This window comes from Protomyctophum bolini (assembly GCF_963924005.1).
Source record: "Protomyctophum bolini genome assembly, chromosome: 9".
NCBI classification, from domain to species: Eukaryota; Metazoa; Chordata; class Actinopteri; order Myctophiformes; family Myctophidae; genus Protomyctophum; species Protomyctophum bolini.
The window spans coordinates 27,388,154-27,400,801 of NC_137870.1; the positions used below are offsets into that span (position 1 = coordinate 27,388,154).

Sequence of the window (12,648 nt, forward strand, 5' to 3'; positions counted from 1 at the left end):
CTAAACAATTTTTTGGAACAAAATGCCTCAAATCATCCAATTGCCATCAATGGTATAAGAACAAATGGCACCCTTTTCACATTGGCCTATTATAGCGCCACCATGAGGCCACAACCTGACCTGGCCTGGTGGAGACCTGTGCCCGAGGGGCACCTTTTCTAGTTTAAGTTCAATTAGTGCAGGAATGCTGTCCAAGCCTTTCATAAAACACCCTGGACAACATTCCACACTTCCCGGACTGTTCTCCCTCCTGGCTGTGGAATAAACTGTGGATTGTGTGTAATAAACTCCCTATTGCAGTCAGAACTGCAGACTCACTCATAATGTTCCACCGTAACCTGAAGACTACACCCCCTAGCACTGCTCCCTCATGGTATCTGAAGACTACACCCCCTAGCACTGCTCCCTCATGGTATCTGAAGACTACACCCCCTAGCACTTCTCCCTCATGGTATCTGAAGACTACACCCCCTAGCACTGCTCCCTCATGGTATCTGAAGACTACACCCCCTAGCACTTCTCCCTCATGGTATCTGAAGACTACACCCCCTAGCACTTCTCCCTCATGGTATCTGAAGACTACACCCCCTAGCACTGCTCCCTCATGGTATCTGAAGACTACACCCCCTAGCACTTCTCCCTCATGGTATCTGAAGACTACACCCCCTAGCACTTCTCCCTCATGGTATCTGAAGACTACACCCCCTAGCACTTCTCCCTCATGGTATCCCCTTCTTGATGGTAGTTTGACCGTGGTTACTTATTACTCTTGTTTTGTTTCTTAGTTTCATTTTTTCTCAATGTGAGATTGATATAAGTGCTCTTTTAATTTTGATGATGTATATTTCAGGTTACGGGGGCTTCGGTGGTGGTGGTGCTGCCGCTGGGCTCCCCGGGGGGGTAGGTGGTGCTGGGTCTAAGCCTGGGAAGCCTGGGTATCCCATTGGAACTGGTGGGTATTTTATTTATTGTATTAGTAAACTAATACAATTAAAATAATGTTTCAAGTTTATTTTGATCAAACATCTGCTAGTGTGCTTGCCTATGAATATACCTCCTGTTGACTTTGTCATCAAGACTCATAACACATCCCGGTTTTTGTATGGAACGGAAGGGGTAAAAACTGCCATATCTGCGCCCCGAGCTGCTATTTTGAGATAAATCCTGGCGCTGATAAAGATGGGCAGTGCCGATAGGCCAATCAGAGGCAGACGGCACGTTACCATGTCTATCATGTGTTTTGTTTCCACCCGACAGAGACGTCATATTGTTAATTAATAATAATTATGCTAATGTTTCACTTTCTGTAGGGGTGGGGCCAGGGGGTCTCTCACCTGCTCAGGCTCAGGCTCTGGCTCAGGCTAAAGCTGCCAAATATGGTAAATGCATAACATAAAGTATTTCAAGAATTTCAAATGTCATTGAATCGTAGCACATCAGTGCTGTCTGTGTATTTAAGGCTGCGCTCTTTCATTCTCATAGGTGCTGGTCTCGGGGGTGTGGGTGGAGTTGGGGGTGTGGGTGGAGCTGGGGGTGTTCCCGGTGGAGTTGGAGGTGGATATGGGGCTGTGCCTGGCGGTGTGCGCCCAGGAACTTATCCAGGGCAGGTGCCAGGAGGTACAAACCAAATAGCACATGGCAATATGCCAATTATTTTAAACATCTTATCTCCATATTGAAACTTTTTGTGTTTTTTTTCATAAAGTAATGCCCTAGAGATCATAGTACAGCCGCAGCGTCACACAAAAGCATGAAAGTTGCGACTTTGAGCTTGTAGAACTGCTACTTTTGCTATGTTTGAATCCCGAAAAGTAATAGTTTTGGACATATGAGGGTTTCACCCGAGAGAGACGTCATTTTGTTAATTAATAATAATTAAGCTAATGTTTCACTTTCTGTAGGGGTGGGGCCAGGGGGTCTCTCACCTGCTCAGGCTCAGGCTCTGGCTCAGGCTAAAGCTGCCAAATATGGTAAATGCATAACATAAAGTATTTGGGTGTGCGCCCAGGAACTTATCCAGGGCAGGTGCCAGGAGGTACAAACCAAATAGCACATGGCAATATGCCAATTATTTTAAACATCTTATCTCCATATTGAAACTTTTTGTGTTTTTTTTCATAAAGTAATGCCCTAGAGATCATAGTACAGCCGCAGCGTCACACAAAAGCATGAAAGTTGCGACTTTGAGCTTGTAGAACTGCTACTTTTGCTATGTTTGAATCCCGAAAAGTAATAGTTTTGGACATATGAGGGTTTCACCCGAGAGAGACGTCATTTTGTTAATTAATAATAATTAAGCTAATGTTTCACTTTCTGTAGGGGTGGGGCCAGGGGGTCTCTCACCTGCTCAGGCTCAGGCTCTGGCTCAGGCTAAAGCTGCCAAATATGGTAAATGCATAACATAAAGTATTTCAAGAATTTCAAATGTCATTGAATCGTAGCACATCAGTGCTGTCTGTGTATTTAAGGCTGCGCTCTTTCATTCCTATAGGTGCTGGTCTCGGGGGTGTGGGTGGAGTTGGGGGTGTTCCCGGTGGAGTTGGAGGTGGATATGGGGCTGTGCCTGGCGGTGTGCGCCCAGGAACTTATCCAGGGCAGGTGCCAGGAGGTACAAACCAAATTGCACATGGCAATATGCCAATTATTTTAGACCTCTTATCTCCATATTTAAACTTTTTGTGGTTTTTTTTGTAAATGAATGCCCTACTTGATCATAGTACAGCCCACAAAAGCATGAAAGTTGCGACTTTTGATATGTTTGAATCCTGAAAAGTAACCGTTTTGGAGATATGAGGTTTTCACCCGACAGATAGTTTTAGTTTGAACAAATCTTGGTGACTGCAGGAAAATGTAGTGCTATACACTTATTGCCTGTTTTTTTTTTTATTCTACTGCAGGTTACGGAGCCGCTGCAAAGGCAGCTAAATATGGTGAGACAGTGACGTTTTTAAGCATGTAATATATAGATGATCATGCAAGCATTCATCGTTGGCTGGGGTTCTTCAACTGAAGGCCAGCGTATGGTGAGGAGAACTTTGCCAACAATGAATGCAGTGGTGAAACACATTTTATTACTTACCGTCAATGAGGAGCTGTTGGGTACGTTATGTCATTCTGTGAACCGTCCACGATCACTGTTTTCCGGAAAAACTCCAGTGCCTCGTCAGATGTGAATCATGTGTGGAGGCTGAGTTCCATGACACGTCAAGTTATTTTTGCAGCGAGGTTGCTCACGGTGACCGTTCAGTGTATTGTGACACTTTAGCATCAGCTGATTGGTCAGCCGCTGGTATTTCAAGTGGCACTTGAAATAGTGGCACTAGTACAAGTGGGAATTGAGAAAAAAAGAAGGATATTGATGTAACGGACACGTACACACATCTGCCCATATTTTGTTAATCCTCTGGACTTTTGTTGACAAACTGGTAATTCTACAGGAGTGCCAGGGGCTGGAGGAGCTGCATATCCAGGAGCAGGAGTAGTGGCTGGAGGTGCTGGAATACCTGGATACTTTCCAGGAGCAGGGGCAGGAGGAGTTCCTGGAGCTGGAGGATATAATCCAGCGGCCAGAGGATATAATCCAGCGGCCAAAGCGGCTAAATATGGTATGATTTATGAATCACACCTTCATGAGCTTAGTTAAGTTCTGAACCCAAATATATTTACTACCCAATGTACCTGTCAAAATACTTCCTTAATGTCAACGAACGAATGACGACAAGAGAGCTGAGCCAGAAGGCAAAGCTCTCTGTCTACCGAGCAATCTTCGTTCCTACTCTCACCTACAGTATTTGGTCATGAAGAGTGGGTGATGACCGAAAGAATAAGGTCGCGGGTACATTAACTGTAGGCTACCCATTCTACAAACTGTTAATTCAATTTTCAATCAATCAAAACTATTATCCTCCCTCCATTATAGGAGCAGGAGGCGTGGGTGGCACAGGCGGTCTGGGCGGTGCAGGAGGCCTGGGTGGTGCAGGAGGAGTGGGATTAGGCGGAGTGGGAACAGGAGTATACAATGCTGCTGCTAAAGCCGCCAAATATGGTAGGAGACATGATCACAACTTAACTCATTCAGTCAGTCAACTCATTATGCTAGGGTGGGATGGCTCAGGGGGTAGAGGACAGAGTAAAGCAACTTGCAATGGACCATTGTATTCAAGATACGCTTTAAGAATACCCATGTACCCGTCAGACTACTTCAATAGCGTAAGAGACACACGCAGGCATAACACCAGAAGGAGCCCCACTGATCTCACCAAAACCCAGTTTTGGCACAAAACTAAAAGAGGCACTAAAAGAGCAGGTGGCTGCAATTTGTAACTGGCCCCTGTAAAAAGTCTAAGCCTTTATCACCTGGGAGTGCATTAACATGCTTACACCATGAACGCTTACCAAAGAAAAACTAGACTCCTGCAGAGCCACGCCATAAAAACAGAGGCTGTATTGATATGTTATAATAATATTAATATCAACATAATATAATGTAAACATAGCAAACGAAAGATAATTGCCATGGTAACCAGCTTGGTAACCAGCTTCTAGTCCAACAGTTAATTATTCTTGTTATGCAGTTTAATGTCATGAGCATTATTTAGAAGTGTTGCAAAATGGTTAGTTGATTATGATTATGATTATGACTTTCAAAGTCACACATTATGTCACTCTGTGACTGTGTGTTGGCTTGGCAACAATTCCGTCAAATGTCACTGATGAAGTAGATTGCTTGGCAGAAGAATGATTATTTGTTATCAGTATAATAAGTATATTATTGCACTTTTTGTTGCTCTGTGTAAAATGTTTTAAACCTTGGAAGTTGATATGGAAACCTTTTTATAAAAGCAATAAGCCATGTGAGGCTATGGTTTACAGTGATTTTATCAGAGCTAAGGGTTGCTGTTAGGCACTCTGTTCCATGTGGTGCCTAACAACACCCCTCATGAATCACTGTAAAACCACAGCCTTGCGTGGCTTATTGCTTTATTAGGGGCTACAGTATATCCCCAAAAGTCTTTGAGCTGCCAGTGATTTCCAGCCTTTTCTATGGTAAAGACGTGTTGGGAGTGCTCCTCTTCCCAGCGACCAGCATTTTAGCACTCTTGACGTGCAGAGTTTTTTGGCAAAGCGCTCTTGGCATCTCAAGCCGAAAAATAGTTCAACTTTTGTGAGAGGAGGTCTGCTCATCAATGCCATTTTCCTACGCAGAGGGTTGGAGAAACATGCCCACAATCATTGAATGGAGATCCTCAGATCCCCAAAATGTGTAGTCTGTCACGAAAACAAATAAATAATCAGCCACCTTACAAAGAATGCCTTTATTGATATTATCATTATCTGACATGGAGAAGGTCAGGTAGCAGGAGGTGCAGGCCTAGGAGGTCAAGGAGCTCTGGGAGGAGCAGGAGGAGTTCCAGGTGGAGTACCAGGAGGAGTAGGAGGTGGAGGATACTCTGCTGCTGCCAAAGCTGCTAAATATGGTAATGATTATTATTATTATTCTTTTTTTTTTTTTTATGAAATTTGCTCCATCCTTTGCAGTGTTTGTGAGAAGAGAAAGGATAGAGCTAGGGTAGAGCAGGAGAGGTACAAGGAGAAAAAAAGAACACAGGCTATAGTCCCTACCACTTTGTCTGTTCCTCTCAGGTTTTTTATTTTATTTTTTTATATATGTTTATTGGTAGTAGTTTTCAACAATGTAGTACAGTTTGAACATACCATATATATTTTTTCTCCCTCACCCCATCCCTCCCCCCACAGTTATCGTCATCATTAAACAATATAAAAATAACAACAATTGAGTACAGACATACAAAAACAACCATGTATATTTGACATATAATATGAACAGTAGGAAACAAAAATAATAATTTAAGCACAGATAACAAAAACAATATAAATAGCAAAAAATTAAATAAAATAAAACATTGGGGTTGGGTTATTTGAGTTCAAAAGAGTTACAAGTTATGTTGGAAAATATTGTGTTGAATCGGAACGTTGTCATACAGCACCGTCTATACAGATCCTCTCAGGTTTTTGACAGGTGTACATATAGCTTGTGTAGTTTTATTGTATTTAATTTTGGTAAAATATATAGCCTACTGTACTGTACAAGTCAAATCACAATATACAACTTAAACCCAGGATAACACATTAAAGCAGGCAGTGCTCAGGCCTTGTTCAACAGTTTGATGGTGGTAGAAGCCATAACACCAAATCGATATGATTTGCGGTCCTCTGACCTTTTCAGGTGTATTTTATCCATACTATATAGTCTATAGTGGCCATCTTGAGGGAAACAAATCACAACCCCTTAATAATGGGGTTGACTATTATCTTCAACCCCGTTATATTATTCTTTATAAAAAAATTATTTATGCAATGCCTGCAATGGGAAAATATGTTTTTCTGCTATAGTTAAAGATGTCTTTAATATCGTACTGGTTTCGTGGAATGACTCAGAAACAGTTTTGACCTTATATTTGAAGGTCATTTTCTACATGTGTTCATTGTACTATTGGTTTTCTTCACTGAAGAGGAAAGAAGCAGTTGTCCATCATACTATAGTAACAACTAACATGACACAGATGCTTTCCCGGATTGAAAGGTATAGGCTTTCCAGGTCTAAATGCGTTAACCTATAGTAACACATCTGGCATGGAGCAGGTCAGGTAGCAGGAGGTGCAGGCCTAGGAGGTCAAGGAGCTCTGGGAGGAGCAGGAGGAGTTCCAGGTGGAGTACCAGGAGGAGTAGGAGGTGGAGGATACTCTGCTGCTGCCAAAGCTGCTAAATATGGTGAATGTTTTCTTTGTTCATATTCTGATTTAATTTCCCAGCTTTGAACATATGTCACATGTCATCATTCACTGTGCTCTGCTTTTATGTAAAGATTGACAAGATGCCATAGAAATATTCTTGTGATTGGGTTCACCTGTGACATTCACCTCTGCTTTAGCTTTAGCTAGCTCCCGGACTCCATTGGTCACATATAAGTTAAGATCCGACAGAGGGGGAAAACGGCGGAATTCCGAACATGGAAAGGTCAAAAATGTATAGAAACAATATTTTAAATCTGTGCTAGCGCCACTCCTACTGTATGTGGAGCTGTGTGTATGTCTACTACGTGTCCATGCTGCAACACCTAAAGTGGCCAGTAGAGCGCACGCACACACAATTTACAATTTACAATTTAGGCATTTAGCAGACGCTCTTAATCCAGAGCGATTTACATTAAGCAAGAACAAAAAAGCATGGGAATACATCACATAAAAACATTTATCATGAAACATGCGTAAGCTAAGAAAGTAACAGTGGAATATCTATGAAACTATACATATAAACTATACATCTATACTACTATGCTATACATATGTACTATGACGTGCTATGACTACATACAATGCACTTATGCTGTCTACATAACATGCTATAAGTCTGTATCAAATGCTATCTAAGTCTACAGAAATGCTATCTAAGGGGGTGGGGTAAGTGCTATGGGCCATGATGGAGTCTGAAAAGGTGGGTTTTCAGACTACAGCGGAAGATTGGGAGTGATGCTGCAGTTCTGACTGCAATGGGAAGTGCATTCCACAGTTTTGGAGCCAGAAGGGAGAAGAGTTTGGGACGTGTGGAGCGTTGTCCCGACGTTTTTAGTGAGGGTACTTCCAGCTTCCCTGCGTTGGCTGATCTGAGTGAGCGGGAGGGTTTGTAGGGTTCGATCATATTTGCAAGATATGGGGGAGCCATACCTTTGGTTGCTTTGAATGCCGGCATCAGAGTTTTGTATTCTGTGCGGGCAGCGACCGGGAGCCAGTGGAGGGAGCGGAGCAGGGGGAAGACATGTGAGAATTTTGGCTGGTTGAAGACCAAGCGTGCTGCGGCATTTTGGATCAGCTGGAGAGGCTTAAGTGCACATGCTGGTAGGCCAGTAAGGAGGGAGTTACAATAGTCGAGTTTTGACAAGACTGTTGTCTGGATTAGGAGCTGGGCTGATTCCTGGGTGAGGAACACCCACACGCACACGCACACACACACACACACACACACACACACACACACACACACACACACACACACACACACACACACACACACACACACACACACTCACACACACAGTCACACACACAGTCACACACACACACACACACACACACACACACACACACACACACACACACACATCCTTATAAACGAGAGCGAAACAATGACCGTAAATCGAGAGCTTTAATTACTCAGGTCTCTTTTCATCACAGCTGTGTTAGTTGTAGCAACCGTGCTCGTTTTAACAATGTTAACAAGTTGTAACATATTTCCAAGGTGTTGCCAGGAGACTACAAGCTTGATCATGTCAATGGGGGAAAATGATTAGCTGTGAAAGAGGATGTCTGGTCTGAACCAAAACTGCTATCTGCACTCTGGTGATGTCAATTGTTGACACAGGTGCTGGGACTCATCCAAAAATAGAAGGTCAACCGCACACTGCCAAAGAAATGGTCTGTCTGGGCTTTGTTCAGACCGCCTGGAAAATCTTTAGGTCATTCCTCACTGTTATTTGCAAGTACATTTTCAAGTGGTCAGATTGGATTTGTGTATTCAGACATCGCAGGACCATTCTGCGGTGGTTGTCGTCGTCACTCACAAACGCCTTCAGGCAGAGGCTTTGTATTGAGCTATACTCTCCTAGAAGTGCTCACCTAATATGTTTTCACTTTAATTGATTCACACACTTTACATGCTTATCTTGAATGGAGCAGGGCTAGGGGCAGGAGGAGCAGGCCTGGGAGCAGGAGGTCTTGGAGCAGGCCTGGGAGCAGGAGGTCTTGGAGCAGGCCTGGGAGGTGCCGGAGCTGCTGCTGCTGCTGCCAAAGCTGCTAAATACGGTATGCAGACAAACAGTCAAGTCATATTAAAGATCTGATTTGTACTGAACTGAACTGTCTGCCCAGCTAGCTAGTTAGTTAGCATTATTGTTGCTGTCAGGGAGAAACCTTGTAGGCCTATGTCCAAAACCATTTTCAGGAAATGGGGAAAAAGGAAGAACCTGTGTTCCAATAGTTATTATTTAGTCACAAGCTCTTGTTAATTTAATAGCCTATTGGTTAAATTCAATATTCACTGACAAATTTACCCACTTTTAACATGGCCTCCCCATGTTAGGCATATATGAATTACGGTATTCATTCATTAAAATAAAAATCACACCTGTGTGAAGTGAGAGGCACTCTTATCATTGTCCATTCATTGTGTTAGGACAATACCCGATTTGATTGTCTACATAATGATGTAAATTCTCCATTCATTGTCAATGGCATTTAATGTTTGTGTTAGGACAAGAATCTAATCTACACTATAGCTGAATATAGGAGGGGCTCAAAAAAGAAGCTTGTATGTATTTTCATTGAGGGTGATGTTTTCTCATGGTTATTGGCAGGTCTCGGACCCGGTGCTGGTGGCCAGACAGGGGTCGGTTACGGTGTTCCGGGCGCTGGTGGTGGAGGATTCTTAAGACCAGGAGGTACAGTTGCAGGTCCATTTAGGGCTGCCAGCCCATAGCTGAATGAGTAGAGAGACTGCCATAGCTAATGAACGGGTAGAGAGGCTGTCTGTGTGTGTATTGTGTATTTGTACTGTATGTCATGTTTCACCTATGTGTTGATGTATACAAATTGTGTATTTGTACTGTATGTAATGTTTTACTTATGTATATATTTGGACCCCCTCTAAAACGAGATGCTGCATCTCAAGGGGCCATTCTCAACGGGCATAGCTGAACAGGTACAGAGTTTGCCTGCCTGGGAAACAGATGGTCCCATGCAGGTTAGAGCCCCGGCAATGTGTCCGAGGCATTATTCCCAGCCGTGTAGTGTAGTGTAGCGATATATTCACACCACCTGGTCCTCTGCCCTAGGTGTCCCTGAGCAAAACACTTGACAGCGTCACACTACAGACTATAAATTAGGCTTCAGAAGCTCATCATAGCAGAGGGGAAAACAACATTTGCCACAACATATGTTTCCAGGTGCTGGTATACCTTCCAAATATGTTTAGTCTTCTTCTCCTCCTTCTCATTATCTTTCTTCTCCTTCTTTTTCTTCTTCTTCTGCTTCTTCTAGTGGGAACAGGAGCCGGTCTGGGAGGTCAAGGAGGACCAGGAGGATACGCTGCTGCCAAGGCTGCTAAATACGGTACCATGCAGACGTAATCAATCCAATGCCTGATGTATGTAAACTAAATACGGTACCAGACGTAATCAATCCAATGCCTGATGTATGTAAACTAAAGCAACGTAGGTGTAAGTAAGTTGGTAGCTTTGAGAACCAACGGTTCACGATGAATCACGAGCCATGTGGCCCATACCATGTGTCATACTGTAGTCAATGGACTAAACATGCCAGACTGCTGGTATGGTCCTTTAGGATTACAAAACAAAGGTGCTGGACAAACAATGATCAACAGTAACAAAATAATAAGTCTGCAGCACTGGTCAGCTGCTCTTGTTTTATTGCTTAGTCAACGTTTCGATCCCGCTGGATCTTCTTCAGGAATTGAAGAAGATCCAGCAGTATCGATACAGTACATACCTCCGATGGCAAAAGGCATATAGCAGACAGAAAGGTAACATATTTTAATGCGGTTGGTTTTGTGCTAAATTCAATATTTACTGACAAATGTACCCACTTTTAACCTGGCTAATAAGTATGAATTACGGTATTCATTCATTAAAATAAAAATCACACCTTTGTGTTAGGACAATACCCGATTTGATCGTCTACATAATGACGTAAATTATTCATTCATTGTCAATGGGAATTTAATGTTTGTATTAGGACAAGAATCTAAGTTTGTATGTATTTTCATTGAGGGTGATGTTTTCTCATGGTTATTGGCAGGTCTCGGACCCGGTGCTGGTGGCCAGACAGGGGTCGGTTACGGTGTTCCGGGCGCTGGTGGTGGAGCGGGTGGACTTCCTGGTAAGCATCGTCCTCGAGTTTTTTTTATAAATATGGTATATGTTACTTTTATATACATATTTATTGACTAGAATCATAAATCAGATGAGTTTTGATGCTAATGTTTATGGCACTGGATTTTGTTTCAGCTGGTGGTGTTCTGCCTCAATATGGTGAGAATGTGATTCAAGTGATTCATAGTGTCAGATATAATGTTGATGATGTTAATCTGTTAATTGTCATACAGTCAGAGTTGTTATTTTTATAGTTGGTAAATACCTACTATGTCCACTAATACATTTTATTATTGTCATGTCCTCCTCGTAGGAGCAGGAGCAGGTCTAGGAGGTCAAGGGTCATTGGGAAGCGCATACGCAGCGGGATACGCCGCTGCCAAGGCTGCTAAATATTCTGGTAACAGAATCTAAAATTTTAAATCAAACATTTAAACTGCATGTCCTATTTTTTGACAGTGATGTGTTGTGCGCTTGTAGATCAGCTATGTTTGGTGAAGAGATGATGTAGGGAAAAACAAGCAGACCACATAGAGCCAAAGTACTTTTTGTTTGTTTTGTGCTACAGGAGCTGGTGGGGCGGGCGGACTTCCTGGTGAGCATCATCCTTGAGTACTACACTAGTAGTACTTTCATAATGTATTTAATGATTAGCAGTAGCCTACAAATCTGATTAGTTTTTGACGCTAATGTTTGCACTGGCTTTTGTTTCAGCTGGTGTTCTGCCTCAATATGGTGAGAATGTGATTCAAGTATTGAAGACATGTGTCAGATATAATGTTGATTGTTGAATGTTGTTTTGATCGTCTACATAATGACGTTAATTCTCCATTCATTGTCAATGGCATTTAGCATTTTAGTTTGTGTTAGGACAAGAATCTACACTATAGCTGAATATAGGAGGGGCTCAAAAAAGAAGCTTGTATGTATTTTCATTGAGGGTGATGTTTTCTCATGGTTATTGGCAGGTCTCGGACCCGGTGCTGGTGGCCAGACAGGGGTCGGTTACGGTGTTCCGGGCGCTGGTGGTGAGAATGTGATTCAAGTATTCAAGAACAAGACATGTGTCAGATATAATGTTGGTGTCATATAGTCAGAGTTGTTATTTCTATAGTTGTTATAGTAGCTACCATGTCCCTAAGTGTCATTTGTAATATACCACACATAATGTTAACCTCGCCAAGCACTATAACTAGATTTCTCAAACGTGGTTATGTTTCTTCTTCTTCTTCTTCTTCTTCTTCTTCTTCCTCCTCGTATAGGAGCAGGAGCAGGTCTGGGAGGTCAAGGGTCACTGGGAGGCGCAGCGGGATACGCTGCTGCCAAGGCTGCTAAATACGGTACCAGAAGTAAACAAACACATACACTGTATGAGTAAAGCAACACTGGTGCACGTGCACAACATATTGATGTATAGCTGATGCATGAGTCTTGTTTACTGATGCAAGCTCGCAATTCATTTCCAATGGGAGTCACATGGTTTGACACAACATTTTTGTTGTATGATGGAGGGGGGCAGTCGAAACACAGCCGAAAGCCGTACAACAAAAATGTTGTGTCAAACCATGTGACTTCCATTGGAAATGCATTGGGGCGGCCATGACACTTACCCTTTGTTTACATCTAGCTTGCATCAATGTTGTATGCTAGATTGAAAGGTGTGAGTGTGTCAACACTAGTCTCTA

The 12,648-nt window shown here is 42.7% G+C and overlaps 1 protein-coding gene across 1 annotated transcript in view; it reads left to right on the top strand.

Moving 5' to 3' along the window:
- The window catches only part of LOC308321803 (uncharacterized protein), a 110,588-nt gene that overhangs the window by 72,393 nt on the left and 25,547 nt on the right, over window positions 1–12,648 (top strand). Inside the window, exons 16-36 of the mRNA XM_080772893.1 lie at window positions 851–952; window positions 1,311–1,379; window positions 1,483–1,607; window positions 1,990–2,035; window positions 2,320–2,388; window positions 2,492–2,608; window positions 2,898–2,930; window positions 3,438–3,605; window positions 3,920–4,045; window positions 5,349–5,477; window positions 6,661–6,792; window positions 8,751–8,879; window positions 9,431–9,514; window positions 10,113–10,184; window positions 10,890–10,970; window positions 11,099–11,122; window positions 11,277–11,363; window positions 11,532–11,558; window positions 11,678–11,698; window positions 11,932–11,991; window positions 12,226–12,303. Coding sequence (XP_080629019.1) covers window positions 851–952; window positions 1,311–1,379; window positions 1,483–1,607; window positions 1,990–2,035; window positions 2,320–2,388; window positions 2,492–2,608; window positions 2,898–2,930; window positions 3,438–3,605; window positions 3,920–4,045; window positions 5,349–5,477; window positions 6,661–6,792; window positions 8,751–8,879; window positions 9,431–9,514; window positions 10,113–10,184; window positions 10,890–10,970; window positions 11,099–11,122; window positions 11,277–11,363; window positions 11,532–11,558; window positions 11,678–11,698; window positions 11,932–11,991; window positions 12,226–12,303 — 1,779 coding nt within the window. The remainder of the gene's footprint in view (window positions 1–850; window positions 953–1,310; window positions 1,380–1,482; window positions 1,608–1,989; window positions 2,036–2,319; window positions 2,389–2,491; window positions 2,609–2,897; window positions 2,931–3,437; window positions 3,606–3,919; window positions 4,046–5,348; window positions 5,478–6,660; window positions 6,793–8,750; window positions 8,880–9,430; window positions 9,515–10,112; window positions 10,185–10,889; window positions 10,971–11,098; window positions 11,123–11,276; window positions 11,364–11,531; window positions 11,559–11,677; window positions 11,699–11,931; window positions 11,992–12,225; window positions 12,304–12,648) is intronic.